The sequence below is a fragment of the Cynocephalus volans genome, chromosome 9 (assembly GCF_027409185.1).
Source record: "Cynocephalus volans isolate mCynVol1 chromosome 9, mCynVol1.pri, whole genome shotgun sequence".
Classification (NCBI taxonomy): domain Eukaryota; kingdom Metazoa; phylum Chordata; class Mammalia; order Dermoptera; family Cynocephalidae; genus Cynocephalus; species Cynocephalus volans.
The window spans coordinates 128,843,134-128,864,700 of NC_084468.1; the positions used below are offsets into that span (position 1 = coordinate 128,843,134).

Consider the following 21,567-nt stretch of genomic DNA (forward strand, 5'->3'; position numbering starts at 1 on the left):
CGGACAGTATCTCAACATAATTAAAGCCATATATGATAAGTCCAGTGCCAATATCATCCTAAATGACTATTTTACATCTTTTCCTACAGTGTCTCCTCTCCCACCCTCATTTAAAGTTAATGTCCTTACTTCCTGATTCACTAATAAAATGAAAGCAATCTGAAGAGTACCTCTGCACATTCCTACATGTGTGCTATAATATCTTCCGTTAAAAAAATGGAAATCCCTTTTTTCTGTAGCATCTCTGCTCGCCTTCTGAACAAAATTTAAAGTGTTGTCTACGTTTACTGTGTCTAATGCCTCTCCTCTGCTTCCGCTTGAACCCATCCAATCCTGTTTTTATTCCTGTAGGCAGAGCTAATCAAAGTCACGAATGACCTCCACGTTGCTAGATCTCTGTCCTTATCTTACTTAACCAGTCGGCAGTTGATCATTCCCTTCTTCTTGATACTGTCTCCTGGTTTTCTTTCTACCTCCCTGGCCACTCCCTCAGTCTCCTTTGTGGATTCTTCTTCTGCTTGCTGGCCTTTAATATATGGACATGTCTCATATCTCAGTTCTCTTCTCTTTTCTGCCTTCCCTCACTCCTTTGTTTATTTCACCAATTTTGTCATTAATTATACACTGATGATTTCAAAGCTTATGTATCTCTTATGTAAGAGCTTGTAGGCCTCTTTCCTTAAGTCTAGACTCCCATACACAGCTGCCTTCTTGAGATCTCCATGCAGATGTCTAATATGTATCTCAAACTGGGAGGTCCAAAACTGTGCTCCTGCTCTTCCTATGAACCTCTCCATCTCAGTAAACAGCAACTCCTTCCATTTGTTCAGGATGAAAACATTGGTGTCGTATTTGACCCCTCTCTTTCTTTATCCCACATCATCATCATATGCTTTACAATCATCACAGGCTTTACAATCCTGTCGGCTTCACATTCAAAACCTAACCAGAAACTGGACGCTTTTCAACACTTTCAACACCGCTAGCTGGGCACGAGCCCATTATTGCTTGCCTGGCTTACTGCAGTCACCTCCTAACGGGTCTCCATGCTGCTGCCCTTAGCACACTCAGTCTGTTCTCAGCATAGCAGCCAGGATGATCCTTTAACCATGTAACTCAGATCATGACATTTCTCTGCTCATGGCCCTTCATTGCCTCCCTAGCTTATTCAGGATAAAAGCCAGAGCCTTATAAAAACCTCCAAAGCCTGATATGATCCAGCCACTGACTACCTTTTGAACTCCACATCTTACCTCTCTCCCTCTCACAATCTCTGCCCGGGCCTCCCTGGGCCCTCGCTGTGTTTCCACTATGCCCCACATAATCCTGTCCCTTCCCCACAGGCTCTTGGCACAGGAGATCCGTGATCTGAGATGCTCTTCCCTCAGTGGCCTACTCTTTCACTTCCTGGAGGTCTTTTCCTACCCTTCAAATAAGAAGACAAAACAGCAATGCCTTTAAAAATTTTGGTGGAAAATATTTTCAATCTATAATTCTCTACATATCTAGAATATCAGTCAAGTTGGAGGGTAGACATGATATTTTAAGGCATGCAAGGTCTCAACTAATTTCCCTTCCATTTCTTTTTCAGGAAGCTCCTGGAGGATGTGCTCCACCAAGACATAATAACCCACGAAAGAGGAAACCGAGCATCCAGTAACAAAGAGAGGCAATGGGAATTCTCAGGGTGATGATGACAGAAAGTCCTGGGGCAACAGTTGTGCAGCCAGCTTAGAGAGAAGAGTGGGCTCATGGAGGAACATAGTGTAGGGGGAAAATTGGAACAGAGAGATTGACTGATGCATTTGACCATATTAAGGAGACTGATACAGTTTTACAGAGTTTGGGGATGATACATGAGAATTACATAGAAAACAATTGGGGTAGTTTTCTCTAGGAAACAAAACAATTGGACAAGAAAAGATAAAATACGATCATAGTATTCTACATGCCTCAACTGTTAACAGTATTTTCTGATGAAAACAATGACTTAGCCCCAAATTGTGTAATAACTGTATTGGAAGGATGTAAGAAGAAGTCTAGTGTGCAAGGTGGAGGAAGAATACCAGGGCCTCAACTTCCAGATTAGGAAGCTAATACATTATGTATAAGAGTTAAAAATCAAGATATAGCAGTGGAGTGGTGTTATTTAAGAACATGGAGGTAATACAGAAATGACAGCTAAAAGATTTGAAAATGGTTCTCTCTGGGAGCAGAAATCAGGATAGAGAAAGGAGGTGTTTTTCTTTTTTCTTTTTTATTTTATTTTATTTTATTTTATTTTTTATTTTATTTTATTTTTTTTTTAGAAATGTACCATTTTATTACAAAGAGTCTCACAAAAATGAAAATAGTATCTCAAAAAGGAAACTAGACTACCACCTCCACCTGCAGAATTGGGGGAAGACAGAGGGCAGGCAGTGTATCTTGGCTCACTTGAGGCCAGTGGGAAGAAGGTATGAGAACAGAACCAATCTAAAAACGGCTGTTTTAACTTAGGAGACAAAAGAACATGGGGTCTCTGAAGACCCAGCCATCTCTTCTAGAATGCCCAGCAAGGGTACCTTTCCAAAGCTACAAAAAAGGCACTTGGCATTTCAGGATTTTGTCTTATGGATACTTAGGCATAAAAGTATCCCTTCCACCCAGACCAGGTACCCTTTATGATTCAAACTTAATAATTGAGGAGGGATGGGTGGCAAGGCAGCTGTTAGAAAAGTTTACCAAGCACAGCTGCCCTGGGCTCAGGGCCCTGGTTCCTGTCTAGTCTCTGGGGAATATTTATATTTAATATATTTTTATATAAATACACAGAGAAATAGAAAATATAAAATCTGAGCAGTTGGGGGAGAAAGTTGGAGAACTTGGCAAGAAGCCAGAGCTGAAGATGTCTGTTCAGGCCAACTTGACCTCCTCCTTGACCCCTTTGGCTTCTGGCTTCTCCTCCTTGGTTTTCTCCTCTTCTGTGACTTCTTTCTTCTCTTCTGGGTCTTTCTCTTTTTCATCCTCCGTTTTGACTCTCTTGGCTTTTTTGAAGTTAGAAGAGTTCTTGCGTCCACCCTCTCCCTCCTCATCAGAGTCGGAGAACTCTTCCTCACAGGCAATTCGTTTGTCAGAGGAACAGATCGAGATGCGCTTGTCAGGATCTTCTTCATCCTCATCACCACTCTCCTCTGGGATGGCGTCCTCAGGAATCGCCTGCATTTGGACCCCTGGTGCATGGGGCAGCATTCTCAGGTTTTCAAACAGTCGCTGTTTGATCTTTTCCAGGTACTCATTAGTGTTCTGGTTAGTCATATTGGAAGGACTGATGTGAAGCTTGAAATCTGGTCCAAAGTATTCAAAGTAGTCATTGTATGGAAGCTCATTAGGGATCTCTGTGTCCAGGGCCACAGCTGTTTCATATGTCCAGCACCGGGCAACATTACGAATGGTGTAACCACCTCCTCCCAGCATCAGCATAGGCAGGTTGAAGCTCTTGACAAATTCCACACATTTGGCGTGCCCTTTGATGGTCAAATTGAAGCAACCTAAGCGATCCCCAGACAGGGAGTCTGAGCCACATTGTAAGACCACTGCACTAGGCTGGAACATCTCCATTACTTTGGACATGACCGGTTTAAAAATGGCCTCATAGGACTCGTCATCAATCCCATCTCGGAGTGGGTAGTTAACAGCATAATACTTGCCTTTGCCAGCCCCAATATCCCGTAGGTCCCCAGTTCCTGGGAAGTACTCTCCATATTTATGAAAGGACACAGTCATGACCCGGTCTGTGGTATAGAAGGCCTCTTCCACACCATCGCCGTGATGAATATCAATGTCAATATACAGCACCCTCTGGTGATACTTTAGCAGTTCCAGGATGGCCAAGACGATATCATTGACGTAACAGAAGCCAGATGCCTCGGACTTCTTTGCATGGTGCAGGCCCCCAGCCCAATTCACAGCGATGTCCGTCTGCTGCTTATTAAGTTTCACAGCACTTGCCACAGAGCCACCAGTAGACAACTGACAGAACTCAAACAAGCCATCAAATACTGGACAGTCCTCACCAACGTTGAATCTCTGCATCTGCTTACTGTACTCGGACATGTTATCTGGACGGATGGAGCGCAAGAATTTAATGTAGTCATCACTGTGGTACTTGGTCATCTCCTCAGCATTGGCTTTGTGAGGGCGGTAAATTTCCATTTTTCGGTAGAGACCATAGTTGAGCAGCAAATTGTGAGTCATGCGGATCCGGTGAGGCTTCATCGGATGGCCTTGTCCATAATAGTAATTTCCAACATCCCCGTCGTAGTAGTAACAGACTTTCCTCCTGGTGCCCTGAGTCTGCGCCATCTTGCTCGCCGCCGTCCCTCCCCGTGTTTTTCTTTTTTAAATTAAAAGACTTATAATGATTGACGTTAAAAAACTAAGTACATGAATTTCTTTGTTAAAATAAGAAATAAAGAAAAAAGAAAAAGCTCTCCAAATCACAACCAAAAAGAAAATCATGAATCATACTTAAAATAACTGATACGTGAGTGGTGTAGATTGCTCACAGAGGGAAAACAAGAGAAATTATCTTCAATGTGCTATAATCCTGTGAACATCTAGTAACCTGGTCTGCTCACATTTCTCCTTTATGCTAAGAAATGCATCCCCTTTGTTTTAGGGAATTGTTCTTCTCACTTTTGGATTTATCTGTGGTAATATCCCATCTCCTGTACATAGGGGTAGGCATATGATTCGAGTAGGCCAATTCGAGTCCTGTCCTGGAAGATTTTTGAGTTGAATAGAGAAAGGGAGCCCTCTGTAAATGCAACCCCGGAGCTGCTGGCAGGAATGTCTTCTGTGTGAAGAATCCTGTCTGCAGTGGGTAGTAGGTGACATTGACTCAGACACGCAGAGAGATCTGGGGAAGAGAAGAAAGAACCAGAGAGTGGGAGAGGAATCCAAAGCTGACAGTGATCAAGTTCCTGGTTTTGACTGTTTCTAGCTACTTTCTTGCATTCCTCGTTCACACAAGCCAAGAAGGCCTCCTTTCCTGCATAAGTTGTTTCAGGTTGGATTTATAACAACCCCCAAAAGCATGAGTAGTGTACATGTTAGTCAGAAACAGCACCAGCAACAAACATTTATTGTTCCCCTATTAAGGGTGGGGCACTAAGTGCAAGGAATTTGAGAAATCAAGAGACAAAAATAAATGGAATCCTGGGGAGCTCAGCTGCAAGCAAAGTGGTGTAGATAGCAAATGCATTCAGAGGGAGGGAGAGTAATCCAGGAGTAGGGAACCAGATGAGGAAAGAGGTGGCCCTGGAAGGAAGAAGAGGCAGGAGGACAATGAAAGCCAGGGTTGCAAACTCAGATCCTTACTAGAGGCATCAAATGAGTCAGACTGGGTGGTTGTGGGAGCTCACATTCCATCTGCAAAGGGCACCTGTGCCCAGTGAATACTGCCAGGGGAGGCCCCAGTCTTACTAGATCTCCAGTTTTTCAGGAAAAGCAAGAAATCTAAATTTTGTTGTGAAATTTGTGATTCTTAAATGTTGACAACAATTTAAAAAAATGAAAACACTATGTGAGCCAAACATAACATGTCTATTGGCTGGCTATGGGTAGTGGGCCTGCAGTGAGGGACTGATGCTGTAAGCAAAGGCAGAGCAGAGGAAACACATGACCATGTTTAGGAGAAGGAGCCTGGGAGCAGATGGTCTGTGCAGAAGAATAGTAGAAGAGTTTGGAGAGTTAGACTGGGGCCTCAAGCCCCATTAACAGGTTATTCAAGAGACATGTGTGCAGAGAAATATTTTAGGAAGATATATTTGGTAGCTGGATGAAGGATGAATCAGACATGAAAAAGAATACTGGTTTATTTAAAGATATGCTTTTAAGGGAATTGGTACTTTTGTATTTTTTTTTAAAAACTGTAAAATAGGGTCAAAGTTATTTTCATGTAAAACTATAAGGTTTTCCTCCTATGAGCCTGAAGTAGAACTAATCTCTTTGTCACCTTCTGACAGAGCAGTATTGAAATGACAGGTGATTTAGTGGGGTGATGGGGGGGAAGAGTTGCACTGTACAACACTTAGAAATTTCTAATGAAATTCTCATTTGATATTTCTATACTCTTCCCAAAGTTCCTCTTTGATCTCCATCCTCTGAGTCTCCTTCTCTCTCAACTTTATCCCCTCCATCATTACCTAAGAAATCCTCTTCCACGTAGAGTCTTGGCCATTGTGGAATTGAGCCATCTAGATCTCCCTCCCAAAGAGACTCTGCCACGAGTTGAGTTAGCCTGCAGCTTCCAGTTGCAGTACCTTTGGGACCTGCCACAGGGTGCACACTGAGGTCATGCTCTCCATGGGCTGTTCCCAGCCAGTACCTGAACATGGCAGGAGTACTAGAGCTGATTATTTTTACCCAACGTGGGGCTCCACTCATGGCCAGTATTTACTCTGGGGCTCCCTACTGGGCTAGCTGAGATTTTCTGAGAGCTGCATTTCAGGCTGAGCCTCTTCCCATCCGACCCTCTTTCCTTCCCCATTTCCCTTCAGAGATGTCAGACCCACATCATGGTCCGAAGGTTTGCTCTGACTACTCCTGCCCCTTGCTCCTTTGTCTTTCACAGGGGTTTTGCTTAATAAATCTTTTGCATTTCTAATTTCATCTTGGCATCTGCTTCCCAAAGGACTGAACTGATACAGTTGGGATCAGGATTAATTCAAGAAGGCAGGTAGTCAAATGGGTTTGGAAATAGGATCTCACACTGCCTGGCTAGCAAGGAAGAGCTTAACCTGGACAGAGTGTGGGGCGTGGATAATCTTCGGCACAAGATGGTGGTCTAATTGCTAAAACTTCTGGTGGTGGTGAACCTGGGAAATTAGACCATTGAAAGTCATGAGGGGAACAGTGCGTCCAAGGACAATGGACTTGGTGGGATTTTACTAAATTTTTCTATGCCCTGCAGAAGGATTATGAGAAACGAACACTCAGAACTGTGTGTGGACGATGAAAGGCCATTTATAAAAATGGGGAGGAGACTTGAATCGATCCCAAAGAAGAGATATGGATGGCAAAATGGCACATAGAAAGATGCTCAGTATCGTACATTATTAGGGAAATGGAAATTAAAACCAGAATAAAATGTAGCAATGTAGTTATCATTACACTTTTATTGACTAAAATTAAAAATATAGACAACACGAAGTCCTGACAAAGATGTATAACGACTGTAACTCTCATAGATTGCTGGTGGGGATAAAAAAATAGTACAGACACTCTGTTAAACAGTTTGGCAGTTTTGTATAAACTTAACATACACATTATCATATGACCCAACGATCCCACTTACCCAGAAGAAAGGAAAACAGCTTCACATCAAGACCTGTATGTGAAAGTTTATGGCAGATTTATTCATAATCACAAAAACCTGAAACAATCCATATGTCCATCTAATGGAGAATGGATAAGAAAATCGCAATGCATCCAATGTAATATTATTAACAATAAAAAGGAACAAACTACTCCTGCATTGCAACTACATTAGTGAATCTCAAATGCTTTAATGTGAAAAATGCAAAAGACTTTGCAAATGATTTCCCTTATATGATACTTTTTAAAAGTAACAGGAACAGAAATCAGATCAGTGGTTGCTGGGGGCTGGGGGTGCAGAGGAGAAGATGGACTGCACTGTAGTATAATGAGGGGACTTTTCCTGGTGATGGTTATGTTCAACATCTAGGTTGTGGTGGTGGTTACACTACTGTATACATTTGCCAAAACTGATCAAACCATACATCTCAATTTTTCTGTAGGTACACTTTACATTAATAGACCTGAATTAAAAACAAAAAACAAAACTAAGTATAAAAACCAAAGGTCCTTTTTGGTAGCTTACAAAGCAGCCCTGATCTTCAGAAGTGGAAAGTGGACACCACGAATGTGTAAAGTCAGCACTAAATAGAGTTGCAGAACTACAAAGACAAGAGTAGTCAGGCAAGGAAGGTCTGTAATGCTCTGGTCAAGGCCCTGATCAAGAAAAGCTGGGACCTTGAAACATGGAATTGGGACATCTGGGTGAATGCTCCCTGAAGACTGTGGCTGTGCAGACTCCCTGAGTCCTAGGAACCTGCAGGTTCCACCCCTGCCCCCCACCCCCCTGCAATGTTAAGAGCTTTTCCCAGGCAGGAGGACACTACAGAAGCCTCTTCCTTCAGTACAGCAAGTGTTCCCTCAGGATGCCACGTCTTCTCCTGGTTCCAGGTAGGTAAATAGAGTTAAATCCCAGTTCACCCCTGCTGAGAACATGCTGGATCTGATAAGGGAAGATTACATCCCAAAGAAACTGGAAAAATTAGTCAGCATGTACTAGCAGGATCTAGGGATAGTTCTCCTGAGATGTGATCTTGAGGGTATTTGATCAAAGATGCCAGAAAATAAGACTGGATAAGCAAGAGTGCTCACACTTGGGACACTATCTTGAGATATTAGATTTAACACTCTGGCAAAAACCTTAGAAGATGAGGCAAGTTCATGGCTGCGTGGCTCTTGCCCTATTGTACTTTGAAAGGATCCCCTTGTGCAGCAACCTTGGCCAGAGAAAGATGTGATTACTCAGGGCTCAGAACCTGCAGGAATGTGGTGTGGATCACATCACCAGGTAAGTCCCCAGGAGTAATAACTGAGGCATTTAGAGTGGATAGTGAAGCAGGGAGCAAATGAGTGCCAGCTGCAACCCCAAACCAGCTGCAGCGATGGGGGCTGCAGTTCATCCTGCTGACCTCCCTCCCCTGTCTTTGTCTCAGGAGGCAACGCCTGCAGTCACTGTGCAGGAGCTGCTCCCTAGCCCTGCATGGACAAGTGGATCACCCTGGGTGAGCTGCAGCGGTTGTGGAGTTGTGCCACTCAAATCTCCCTTTGTGAGAGAGCCTGCTGCAAGGAGTGTAGTTAGTTCACAGTCTCCAGCTGCAGAACCTTCTTGTGCAGCATTCACACACAGTCTTAAATGACTGAGCATGACAGGGATCTTAGAGCCTGGCCATTCCTGCCCAACGCACAACTCCTTTCCTGGGCAGTCTTTGCTCCATGGCTCTCCCTTGAGCTGGCTGAGACTTTCTGAGAGCTGCGCCACAGTCAGCTCTTCCCTCCCTTCTTCCCTTCTCACAGTCTGAAGGGTTCCCCTGTATTTATTTGCACCAGTAAATCTCTTGTATGTCTAATTCTACCTTGGCTCCTGCCCCCAAAGAGAGGACTGTACTGACAACTGCCCTTTCTTAAGCTTGGTCCCACTGGAAGTCCAGCTTTTAGCAGGAATCCACACAACAAAACTGACCTCTCCTCCGGTGCCAGTTCTGATTATGCTACTAAAATTAAGGAAAAAATTAATATTCCTCCATATTTTAACTCCCAGAATGCCTAAATTATTAAGATTAGGGAAAAGAGTCTGTTTATAGAAATATAACCAATTTTATTTTTGCAAGCACCATCCCACAAAGCGAGTGCATGCATGTTGCCTCTGCTCAAGAAATTTCCAAAACATCCCAAACAAATAGGTTTTAATTTATTTTTTTAGGTCTCATCAAGTTTTGTGAATTTCTACAACCTCTTATTCTAAAACACAGAAGTCAATTTTTCAGCTCCATAACACGTTAAGAAAATTTCAAATTTTTTTTGATCGAAAAGGAAACTACAGGCATAAAAAAATAACCTGACAGCTTTGGAGGAGCTTGCATCATTATGCTTAAATGGTTTCAAGTGTTTTAATTTTATCCCCAACCAGATTTTTTTTGCAGAGAGTAAGGTCTGTGAGTTACATTTCATGTATCCCTCCCAGGCCTCAGGCACTCCGCCTGTGCTTAAACAACTAATTTATTTAATTTCTCCCCATGCTCTTCTCTCCTTTACCACCACTCCAGGATAATGGCCATTATACCCCTCTAGGCCAAATCATTCCTTCTCTTATTTTTCTTTTCCCAGTATGTCTAAATATTTAGAATCATTGTTTTTTTAATTATAAAAGCAAATATGTTAACTGAAAAAAAAAGTGAAATATATGCAAATATATATATACGTATATATATGTATATACACAATATCAATAAGCTTCTTCCAGTCCCTTCCATCCTCACCCCATGAATTAGCAATGGTAACAGCTTGGTGTACTTTGGTCTTATCTTTCCTTATGCTCATACAGATGTAGAAAAATGGGTATACTCAGACGGGCTGGTTAGCTCGGTTGGTTAGAGCATGGTACTAGCACCAAGGTCTGGGGTTCCATCCCTGTACTGGCTAGCTGCCAAAAAAAGAAAAAGAAATAAATTGGTATATTCATGTGTAGTGTTTTTTTTGTTTGACAAAACAACAACAACAAACAAATCACATAAGCAACTTGCTTATTTCGTCCCTCCATCTCAGTAAGTGAGGCTCTGACTCATTCTTTTAAAAAACTGTATAATCCAAATTATTGGTAAAACCACAACTTCTTGTTTGCTTATTCCTGAGCTCTAATGACATTGACCATATTTTCTTCATATTATAAAACATATAGTTATTTCTCTTCTGTGCACAACATGTTCCTATTCTTTATTTCTTCCATTTAAACCTCTAAGCCGTCAAAACTTTATTTTTGTGAATGGTGTGACATAGGGAGTTTAGCTTTGTTTTCCTCCAGATTGATGGTCAGTTTATGGTACCATTTAAAATAAGTCAGCCTTTCCTCACTGAATTGAAATAGCACTCTTTCCATATTTTAAGTTCTCACATACACTTGCATTTATTTGGGGACCAATTTCTGATCCACTGATAAATTTTTTGGTTCCTCTTAGTGTTGTTTTGATTACAGTGACTTTATAATATAGGTTGATATTTGGTAAACCAATTCTTCCTGTTTCTATTTATTTTCATAATTTTCTTGCCCATTCTTGGACATTTATTTATTTTTTCATATGAACTTTAAACTCATTTAATCCAGTTTTATAAAATAACCTGCTATGGCCTGAATGTTTGTGTCCCACCACCCCAAATTCACATGTTGAAATCCTAATCCCAAGGGGATGGTACTGGGGGGTGGGGCCTTTGGGAAATGATGAGATTGTGAGGATAGAGCCCTCATGAATGGGATTAGTGACCTTAAGAAAGAGGCCAGAGGGAGCTTGTTCGTGCCTTCTACCATATGAGGGCACAGCATGAAGCCACCACTTATAAACCAGAAAATGGCCCCTCACCAGACATTGAATCTGCTGGCACCTTGATCTTGGACTTCCCAGCCCCTAGAACTGTGAGAAATAAATTTCTGTTGTTCAGAAGCGACTTATTCTGCGGTATTTTGTTGTAGTGGCCTGAATGGACCAAGAAATAACTCAATGTGATTCATAGTTACATGCTATTTTTTTATAAGGATTAACATGAACACTATCCTTTCTGGAGAAATGGTATGTTGCTCCACTTATTTAAATGTTGTTTCCTGTTTTTAAAAAAGATTTTATAGTTTTTTTCATGTAGGTCATATACTTACTGTTTTTTTTTTTTTTTTTTTTTTTTTTGTCGTTTTTTCGTGACCGGCACTCAGCCAGTGAGTGCACCGGTCATTCCTATATAGGATCCGAACCGCGGCGGGAGCGTCGCCGCGCTCCCAGCGCAGCACTCTACCGAGGGCGCCACGGGCTTGGCCCATATACTTACTGTTAAAAACATTCTTAGTCATTATTATTTTTATCATTTTAAAGAAATTTCGTATTTAAAACTGTATTATTAAATATTTCAAGTATATAGAAAAGTGTAGAAGGTAGTATTCAAGGCAACATGTACGCTACTCTTGTACTCACTAGGCTTTAACATTTCGACATATGTATTTAAGATTTCCTTATGTAACATGTGAAGAAATAAAGAATGTGGTGGCATTCTTTCATCTTCACCCTTTCCAGAGATGTAACTTCCATCTGGAAGCTAGTGTGTATGATTCCCAAGCATTTAAACTCTTGCTACCTAAATATGTATCCCTAAATGATATATAATGTTTTTGTGTTATTAAAAAAAGTAAATTTTTATCCATGACTTGTTATTGCTTATATTGAGAAAGGCCAGTGATTTTTATGTATTTATCCTGATTTAAGATGCTTTTATCAGGGCCGAGCCCGTGGCGCACTGGGGAGAGTGCAGTGCTGAGAGCGCGGTGATGCTCCCGCCGTGGGTTCGGATCCTATATAGGAATGGCCGGTGCACTCACTGGCTGAGTACCGGTCACGAAAAAGACAAAAAAAAAAAAAAAGGTGCTTTTATCAAATGATTTTAATTGTAGTAGTATTTATTTTATTAAAATCTTAGGTTTTCTTTGTTCACAATTATATCATATGCAAGTGTATTTAATGTTACCTTCCCTTGTACAGTATGCATATCAATTGTTTTCTTTTCTTTTCTATTTAATTAGGGCCTAAGTCTTCTCTTGATCTCACTTCTCCCATGAGCTCTCTTTTCTTTTCAGCAATAACTTTTCAAAAGAGTTGTTTCATGTTCAGTCTCCAACTCTTTTTTCCCATTCTTTCCTCAAGCCACATTAATCAGATCTTTTTCACCCACACTCGTTGAAACTGCTCTGGTTGTGTCTCTAATAATCCTCATGTTGCTAAGTCTACTGGTCATTTCTCAATCTCCATGTTACTTGAGCTATCAGGCGCTTTTGACAGAGTTGATCTCTCCCTCCTTTTCAATATACTTTATTTTTCTTCTAGGACATCACATTTTCTGGGAGCTTACTCCTACTTCGTGGTTGTTCCATGTCAGCTTTTTGTGGTTGTTGTTGTTGTTAGTTTCTTTTTCTTTCTGACCTTAAATGTTGGAGTGATCCGGGGATGAGCAATTGATCTTTTTCCATCTCTACATCACTCATTTCCTGTAATCCCATCTACTCATTGCTTTAAATGTCATCTATGTTAGAGTTGCCCAATCAAGCAAATATAAGTACAGGACGGCCAGTGAAATTTGAATTTCAGATAAACAACAAATTATTTTTAATATAAAAGTATCCAAAATATTACATGGCGTGTGTTATATTAATTAATTAATTAACCAATTAATTAATTAATTATGTTAATGTATAATTCTTGATATTAATTATTAACAACATTCATAATCATTGCTAATAGTTATATTAAGGAATTTATTACATGACCCAAGCAATATTTGGGACATAATATACTAAAAAATTATTCATTTTTATCTGAAATTCAAATTTTACTAGGTTCTTCTATTTTATTTGGTAATCCTAATCTATGGGCTAAGAAACCTCAAAATTACATCTCTAGCCCAGACCTTTCCCCTAAACTCCAGAAATGTTTAACTGTCACATCTCCACTTGTCTGGCCGATAGACATTTCAAACTCAACGTGACCCAAGTTGAACTCCTGATATTCCCCATTTCCAGATCTGCTCTACTCACAGCCTTCCCTATCCCAGTTGATGGCAATGCCTTCCTTCCAGTCGATCAAGACAAACACTTGGGGCCATTGCTTTCTTTTCTCTTTCTCTTGCATCCCACACCCAATTTGTCAGGAAGCCGTGTCGGTTCTACCTTTAAAAGATATCCAGATTCCAACCATTTCTCACCACCTCCACCCTACTAGCTTCCCGGTGAAAGCCACCATCATCTCTTGCTTCCGATCGCCTCCTAGCTGGTCTCTACTCTTTTCCCTTTTTTCCCTCTAGTCTGTTCTCATTACAGAAGCCAATGGGATTCTTTTAAATCTAAGTCAGATGTTCCTCTTCTGCTCAGCTCTCTCCAGTGGCTCACTCTCATGCAGACTAAAAGCCAAACTCTTTTTAGTGGCCCACAAAGTCCTACATCATCTAGCCCCCTGCTACTTCTCTGACATCATTTCCTATTGCCTTTCCCTTCATTGACTCTCCTCTAACCACACTGACCTTCTTGCTATTCCTGGTTCGCTATAGCCACGGTCCCACCTGAGGGCCTTTTCACTGGCTCTTCCCTCTGCCTGAAGTGCTCTTTTCCCAGATAGTCACAGGACTAACCCCCACACCTCCTTCAGGTCTTTGCTCAAATGTCACCTTCTCGGTGACACTCAAACTGACCATTCTCTTTAAATTTGTGACTCACTCCTCCACACACACATGTCCAGTGTTCCTTGACCTGCTTTATTTTTTCCATAGCACTTACCATTTTAATACAATTTACTTATGAATTGTTTATTAATTATTGTTTGTTTCTTCTCCCTCACTCTAGGCCAGAATGGTCAAGGGAAACCAAGAGAAGCTCCTGCTCCTGCTTTGATTTCTGCAAGTGGACTTGCCCAGTGTTCCTTACACCTGCTTTTTTTTCCTGAACACACTTTTACTAACACTAATAGGACCCTTTGATTTAGCTTGGCCCCTCTCCCCAGCAAGATAATATAGTTATTCAAAGAAATAAGGTGCTGAAAGATTTTTATCTCAGATGAGTCCTTTGCATCTCCAAGGACCTCAAGATTAGCTCATGACCAATACATTTGGCTCCAGCCAAACTAGCATGATCCCTATAGACACTTCTTTACAGAAACTTACATAAAATAATATATGTTCCCCTGAAGAATTAGGTTCCCATTTTAAAAGATCCTAAATGCCTAAATACAGGGTTTTTATTAATAATGTGTTTCAGCAAATTAAATATTATGAGACAATGCTTTATGGAGTCCATGGTACGCAGTAGGTCTTAATAACTATGAGTTTCAACACTCTCACATTCTCTCTTCCTTTAAATGTACCACCTATTTAATCTGACATCTTTCTCCAAAGAGCTGTTAGCTCAGTATAGCTCAGGTGAATTTATAGCTATTACCCCTTTAATTCAACTTATGAAGTGTAGAGTTACCAACTGCTATTACACTCATTTTGTGGAAAGGGAAATGGAGTTATAGGTAAGCCGAAGTGATTTGCCCTAACTTTTATATGTCATTGTCATAGGTTTTCCCCCCGCCCCCCATCAATTCTTGGTACTTCAAAGCCAATATTTAGTTGCAGTTTCATGACAGCCTTTAAGTGAAACTAGCTGGAAGAAACCAGCCGAGGAAAAATTCTTTATATTTATTGCAGTTCCCTAAGACCCTTGAGTATTCAGCATCTCCGTACTCAAGAAATGAGCAATAGATTCCGAGGTCCATTTCCTGCTGAGTGAAATGATTGAAGTCAACAGTCATTAAAGGTGATGAAAGTGATAAATTCTGCTCCATATTTCAAATGTTTATCTTCACTGCTTATGCTTCTCAATCAGCAAATTAATAGATAGTGCCTATATTGATATTTCTATTCATTCAAATAATTTATTTAATTACCCTCATAGACTTTTAACATAGTAAAAGGGAGATTTTTAAAAATTCCACTAAGTTGATAATAAAGATAAATTAAATCCAATTCAACTCTTTAGCAGCCTCACAAATTACATTTCTAAGAACTCTACATTAAAGCTAGGAATATCAGTTCCCAAACGTGGCCGCATCTAATCATCTGGGTAGATTAAAAAAAAAAAAAAAATGCATGGGCCCAGTCCCCAAACATTCCAGATTCAGTCAGTTTGAGTCGGTAGCACAGGAATCAGTATTTGAAAAACAGCTCCCCACTGAATCAGATGTAAGCAGGGTTGGGAATCACTGAGTTAAATAAACAGAGTGTGAGGCTGAAAAGGGAGTCGGTCAGGAACTTCTCACCAACTGGCTGACTATTAATGGACCAAAGCCAGACAAGCCAATTTCATTGGAAAGTCTTCATTACGAATGTCAAACAGACAACCCTGCATATTAGATTTCCTTTACAAACTGCTGACCCATGTCATGTAAAACCAATGTGGCAACTTACATAAGTACACGAGAGACGCTATATCAGACCCACCTCTTCTGATACTACCATGCCTCAGGTGTGCTCCCTACCTGTGAGCTCATGGGTGCCCCTATTTTTTGCTTTTTTTCCCAACTAATTATCCTCTAATACCATCCTGATTTCCCCCACCATACCACCTTGCCCCCAAAGCCTTCTCCCACTGGGGAAATCTGAATTGAGAGGATATATGCGTGAGGTAATAGGACTCAAATAAAGAGCTCATGCAGGCCCCGAGTACCTAATTTATTTTGATAGACTCTTTTAAAATAATCACCCCACATAAGATCATGTTTTTCTTTGTTGTATTATTTCCTAAACCTTTCCCTCTACTTAATCGGTACATTGAATATTTACTGTCTTCTGATAGCTATTCTATATTTATCATTGTTAAACTCATTTTATTGATTTCATCCTTTGCTCCAATTTATCATGATTTTATGAATTTTAATTCAATTCTGCCTGCATTTGTGATCCCTCTAGCACCATACCATCTCCACATTTTTATTACTATGGTCTACAGTCTATCTTCCAAGCTGCTAATTATTATTATGATGTGATGTTAATAAGGCTGTTTAAACATATTGTACGGCTGCAGCACCTTATTAGAAAAAAAATCTTAGCTTGACATTAAGCCATTAATATTAGCTTTTCTGTTTAATTTTTTTTTTGCCAATTTCACATTCGTTTTACATCATAGTTGCATAATTTACATGTTTCTAGTTTTCCTCTGAGTAAGTTTGTGTAAAGGCAAATGCTTTTCTAACACTGTGAAATAACACCATGAAATGCTCACACTATGCTTCCTTTACCCAGAGAGTTTCTTAGTCCACTAAAATAGATAAATTCTCAACTTTTCTTCTCTTCCATTAGTTAAGGTAAAAAACAAAATTCAAAACAATGTTAAAATAATATAGAGCCTTTGACATCAAACTACAAATCCTTGACATTTATAGGTAAGGCAGACATTACATCTTAAACTCCTTCTGTGAAACCTAAGTCCTAGTCAATACGAGATTTTCAAATGTCCCCAAAGAGCTGCTTATCATGGATACTTACTGTACATAAAAGAAGAGTGTTAAGATAAATTAGTGGATTAAGATATAGGTATCTCTGAGCCTTCCGGTGATTTCAGTCAAAATATTACATACCTACATAAAGATGATAAACCTCAACGGTGACTCTCTGCACTTGTTTGCACCTTCTAGTCACAAATTTCAGTTCTTTCTAGAATCACTAAATTTCAGAACACCGAGGAAACTACGTTTAGCAAGGTTGCTCTTTATTTCCATATTAATAAACAGAAGAGTGAGAGGTATTTATGCATTTCCAGGTTTTTAAGCTAAGAGATCCACCTACTTCTGTCTCCTACACCATTGCAGCCCTTCCTGCATGGCTTGCTCCTGGACAATCTCAAGACTTGCTTCCAAACTGGGCTTTGACATGATGACCAGTTTTTAGGCTGAAGGCCTCATCATTGCTACTTGTCCAGTTTTGACCTTCTAATTCCCAGTGGCTTAAAATTCATGATTTAGAATCTCTGTCCAACTGGGCTTGTCTTACTGCTGGTAAACGCTTTGCTGGGTCCAACCCCTAAGGCATTTCATCTCAGCAAGACCTGGAGTCTGGCATCTGGCTGTGTTTACCCTGGACCCTCTGGAAAATGCAGATGGTGCCCATGCAACCACAGTCTAATTGGCCTGAAATGAAAAATATGGTTATTTCACATCAATAAATTTTTCTGGTAGAGCTGAATTATGTGGTATTGTCCCTAATGATGATAAGGCCTTAAGACATTCTCTGCCACACATGGGAATGTGAAAAATGGTGTTTTGGGCATATGTTTGATTTTCCTGAGTAGAAGAGTCTTAAATTATTATTGAATTAAAAGGGGCTTCAAAAGTCAATTCGCCTAAGGTTTTCAATTACTAGATAGACTGAAATATGCAGACTTCTAAAGATCATCTCCTGAATTCCTTCCAATCTCATCAAATATTAGAGGCAGGAGGGAGGGACCTGAAAGAACATATAGTTGACCTTCTCATCTAACAAAATAAAAAATATAAATCACAGAGAAACTAAGCAATTTTTCTGGAGCTGGAACTAGAACTCGCATCTCCAGTCTTGGTTTAATTTCTTTCTACTATTATTCTGCTTGACTTTAGTGTGAAAATATTTCCACTTTTCCAAGAATTAATAAAATGAAGACCATGATGCATTAATAACAAAATACAAGCATTATAAGGAAAATAACCTAGCATATATGAGAAATTTCTGGAATGCTTTGTAAATTGCTCCCTAGTGTAATAGGACCATGGCATTTTAAAATGGGAAAGAACACATCATCCTTTCTACTGCAGCCTGCATAAGAAGGCATAGTCATGCCTTCTACCTAGATTAGCTTAGAGTTCACTAACAAGTTCCTTGTTCTTAATACCACCCCAAAATATTACCACATTTGGAGGTCACAAAGGAAGGTAGCTGAAACATCCACACAGAGAAATCTGTTTTAATAATTCTCAAGTTCACCCATTGGAGTTACATCTTTATGAGTCCAAACACTTTCATTCAACACCCTAAGCCAATAAAACCATACCTGTGAGGCATAGCAAGGAAGTCCAAATTCATTTAAGAATTTTAGGCAAAGAGAATAAATCTTCACATTAGAGATGAAAAGATGAAGACACTAAAGTAAACAAACAAAATGCAGATCTTCTCAAGGTTTTTCCTGCCTGTACATGATCAGGACTGGTGTTTTAGTTTATGATTATAAACTGAGGGACAACATTCTGACATTCTCTGTTTAAGGCAGCCACTAGTACACATTGCAATCCCTCAGACATCTGGCTCATTTTCTGTGTCCCTTGACAATTTCATCTGACTGTTTCTCAAATGGCTTTACCTACTTTTGCTCTCGGACCAGTCATATTTCAAAGACTACAGCAAGGGTGAAGCCCCCCACTGACTGCACCCAAAAGGTTGCAACTACTTGCAAGGAGGAAATTGAGAAGGTCTTTGTGGAGCCCTAAAGTTTGAGGGTTTGAGAGTTATGCTAGATCAGTTCTGTCCAACATAAAGATAAATGGAGCCACAGGTGCAATTTTAAATTTTCTATTAGGCACATTACAAAAAAGTAAAAAGAAACATTTTAAACTAACAATAATCTATTTTATTTAATGCAGCATATTCAAAATACTATCATTTTAACATGTGGTATAGCCACAACTTAAGTGCTCAACTGCCACATGTGGCTAGTGGCAACTATATTGGAGGGTGCAGTGCTAGACAGTCCTCTTGGCAAATCATTTTCTTCACCTCACACTCTTTACAATGAGCTTCCATGTTAGAAAAATCATGGAAGTCAGGACTTCCCAACTGCATTAATCAGTGTTCTCCAAAGAAACAGAAACAATAGGAAGTGTGTGTATAGAAAGATAGAGAGAGATGTATTTTAAGGAATTAGCTCACACAATTGTGGAGGCTGGCAAGTCTGAAATCTGTAGGATAGACCAACAGGCTATTGTCCAGGAAAAAGCTGATGCTGTAGCTTGAGGTTAAAAGCAGTCTGGAAGCAGAATTTCTCCTTCCTCTGGAGACTTCAGTATTTTTCTCTTAAGGCCTCCAACTGATTGGATGAGGCCCATGACACTATGGAGTGTAATCTGCTTTACTCAAAGTCTACTGCATTAAATGTTAATCACATCTAAAAAAATACCTTCAAAGGAACATCTAGACTGGTTTTGATCAAACATCTGGGAACCATGGCCTAGCCAAGTTGACACATAAAATTAACCATCATACCAGCCAAGGCAAAGGAAAAGATTTGAAGTAATGACCCACATAACTCAGGAAACAATCTTGGTCCAAGAAGTCTAGATAGAATTGAGCTTTCCTTTGGCTGTGATGCCTGGAAAAAAGAATGTCTTTTTACCTTTTCCCTTAAATTGCTTATTATTCTCCTGGATAACCCTCATTTAAAGCATTTTAACTATTTTAACAAATAACTTGATTGTATTGTATTAGCAAGGAGTATATTTTATAAATTAAACAAATTAACAAAAGAAAGTAAGAATGTCTCAATAGAATTCTCTTGGGAAGAAAGGGTAGGCCACAAGAGTATGTTATGTATATAACATCTAATGACATCATGGGAAATTGCAGATGATGGCTATTAATTTTTTTAATGCTCTGTTTTATACAAGACTGATAAATACAGAAATCACACACTTCAATTACTTCACTGTTTCTTCGGTCCTTCATAAGTTAAAATTTAGATAGTTGTCATTTTTGGCTGTCCAGTATCTTTTCAAATGCTCTGCTATTTTGAGTGTATCCCAGAAAAAGTGGAAGGCAGGTCCTCTCCCACAACTTTGGAACCTGATGGGAAAAGATGTTCCTTTCGCCAGCTCACTGGCAACTGGGGTAAGGACATGTGAATGAGGTCCAGCCAGTCAGCCGATCCTCCCCCAAGATGCTGACTGCTGGTGCAGGAGGATTGGAGATTAGTGGAGGTGGCTGTGGTGGAGCAGAAAGGCTGATGGGGTGGATGTGAGTGTACAGGGGCACCAGTGCCAGCAGCAGCAGCTCTGTCCAGCGATCCTGATGTCAGTAACATGGCATCATGTAAGGACTCTTCCTGTGGCTGAGGCTGGATCTCGGCTGTGCCTTGCATTCTTGGCTCCTGCTCGCCTTCTGATTCTATGAGTTGGCAAGGATCTTTTCAATGCTTTTTTTCTTCTGAAGTATACAGAATTAATTTCTACTGCTTACCACCAAGAACCTTGACCCAGTGTGGAATCCCACCTATGGAAGGTGAAATTGTATCTGACACTTCATATCAGCAATTGACTGCATGGATTTCCAATGGTTTACCAAAGCCATTGTTTTCAAATATTTTCATCTCAGAACTGCTTTACACCTCTAAAAGTTATTTAGGATACCAAAGAGCTTTTGTTTATGTGCATTATCTATTGATATTTACCCTACTGTAAATTAAAACAGAAATTAAAAATTACCTATTTATTAATTCAGTTAAAAATATAATAATAAACCTCATTACTTGTTAACATATATAACATTTTTAATGAAAAATAGCTTTATTTTCCAAAACAAAAAAGAATTATTTGAGCCTGGGCCAGCCTGGTTCCTGGGAGGATGAAGTTAGCATACAAAGAGGAGACTCTGTTTGAGAGGCGCCACTCTGAGGGTGAGAAGATCCAAAAGAAACGACCCCGGTGATAGTAGAAAAGGCTCCTAAAGCTTGGATGGGAAACTGGACAAAAAGAAATACCTGGTGTCTTCTGATCTCACGGTTGGTCAGCTCTACTTCTTGATCTCTGAGCTGAGCCTGCCTTGTTTTTCTTTGTCAGCAATGTCATCCTACCCACCAGTGCCGTGATGGGCCAGCTGACCAGGAGAAGACTTGTTTCTGTACATTGCCTGCAGCAATGAAAGCGTCCACAGTCTGTGAAGCTGCTGCCCTGGGGTGTGCGTGTGTCCCGTTCTACCAAGAGAGAGGTGGCCTTCTTCCTTGGCCATCTTCTCCTTCTTCGGGCTCAGACATCACCTGCCTTTTTCAGGACCTGCACGTCTTAATGTTTGAGGCATTCTCTCCAGCCCCTCTTAGCAGGAGGGGTCACGGTGGAGATGGACTTGCACCTCTCCTTTTTGCTTTCTTCACCTTTCTCTGCCTACCTTTCCCAGGCTGCTTTATGCTTCTTGACT

The 21,567-nt window shown here is 40.3% G+C and overlaps 1 protein-coding gene and 1 pseudogene across 1 annotated transcript; one reads left to right on the forward strand and one right to left on the reverse strand.

Annotated features, from left to right (window-relative positions):
- Nucleotides 1–2,322: 2,322 nt before the first annotated feature.
- LOC134386199 (histone deacetylase 1) lies at nucleotides 2,323–4,356 on the reverse strand. Its single transcript, XM_063108272.1, has one exon. The coding sequence runs from the start codon at nucleotides 4,342–4,344 to the stop codon at nucleotides 2,896–2,898; it is 1,449 nt and encodes a 482-aa protein (XP_062964342.1). The 5' UTR covers nucleotides 4,345–4,356; the 3' UTR covers nucleotides 2,323–2,895.
- A 16,641-nt stretch (nucleotides 4,357–20,997) lies between these two features.
- Nucleotides 20,998–21,313, forward strand: LOC134386368 (gamma-aminobutyric acid receptor-associated protein-like; annotated as a pseudogene).
- The last annotated feature ends 254 nt before the right edge of the window (nucleotides 21,314–21,567 follow it).

Excerpts from the sequence above, each read along its gene's own strand:
- LOC134386199 (XM_063108272.1), bottom strand. The coding sequence starts at position 4,344 with ATGGCGCAGACTCAGGGCACCAGGAGGAAAGTCTGTTACTACTACGAC.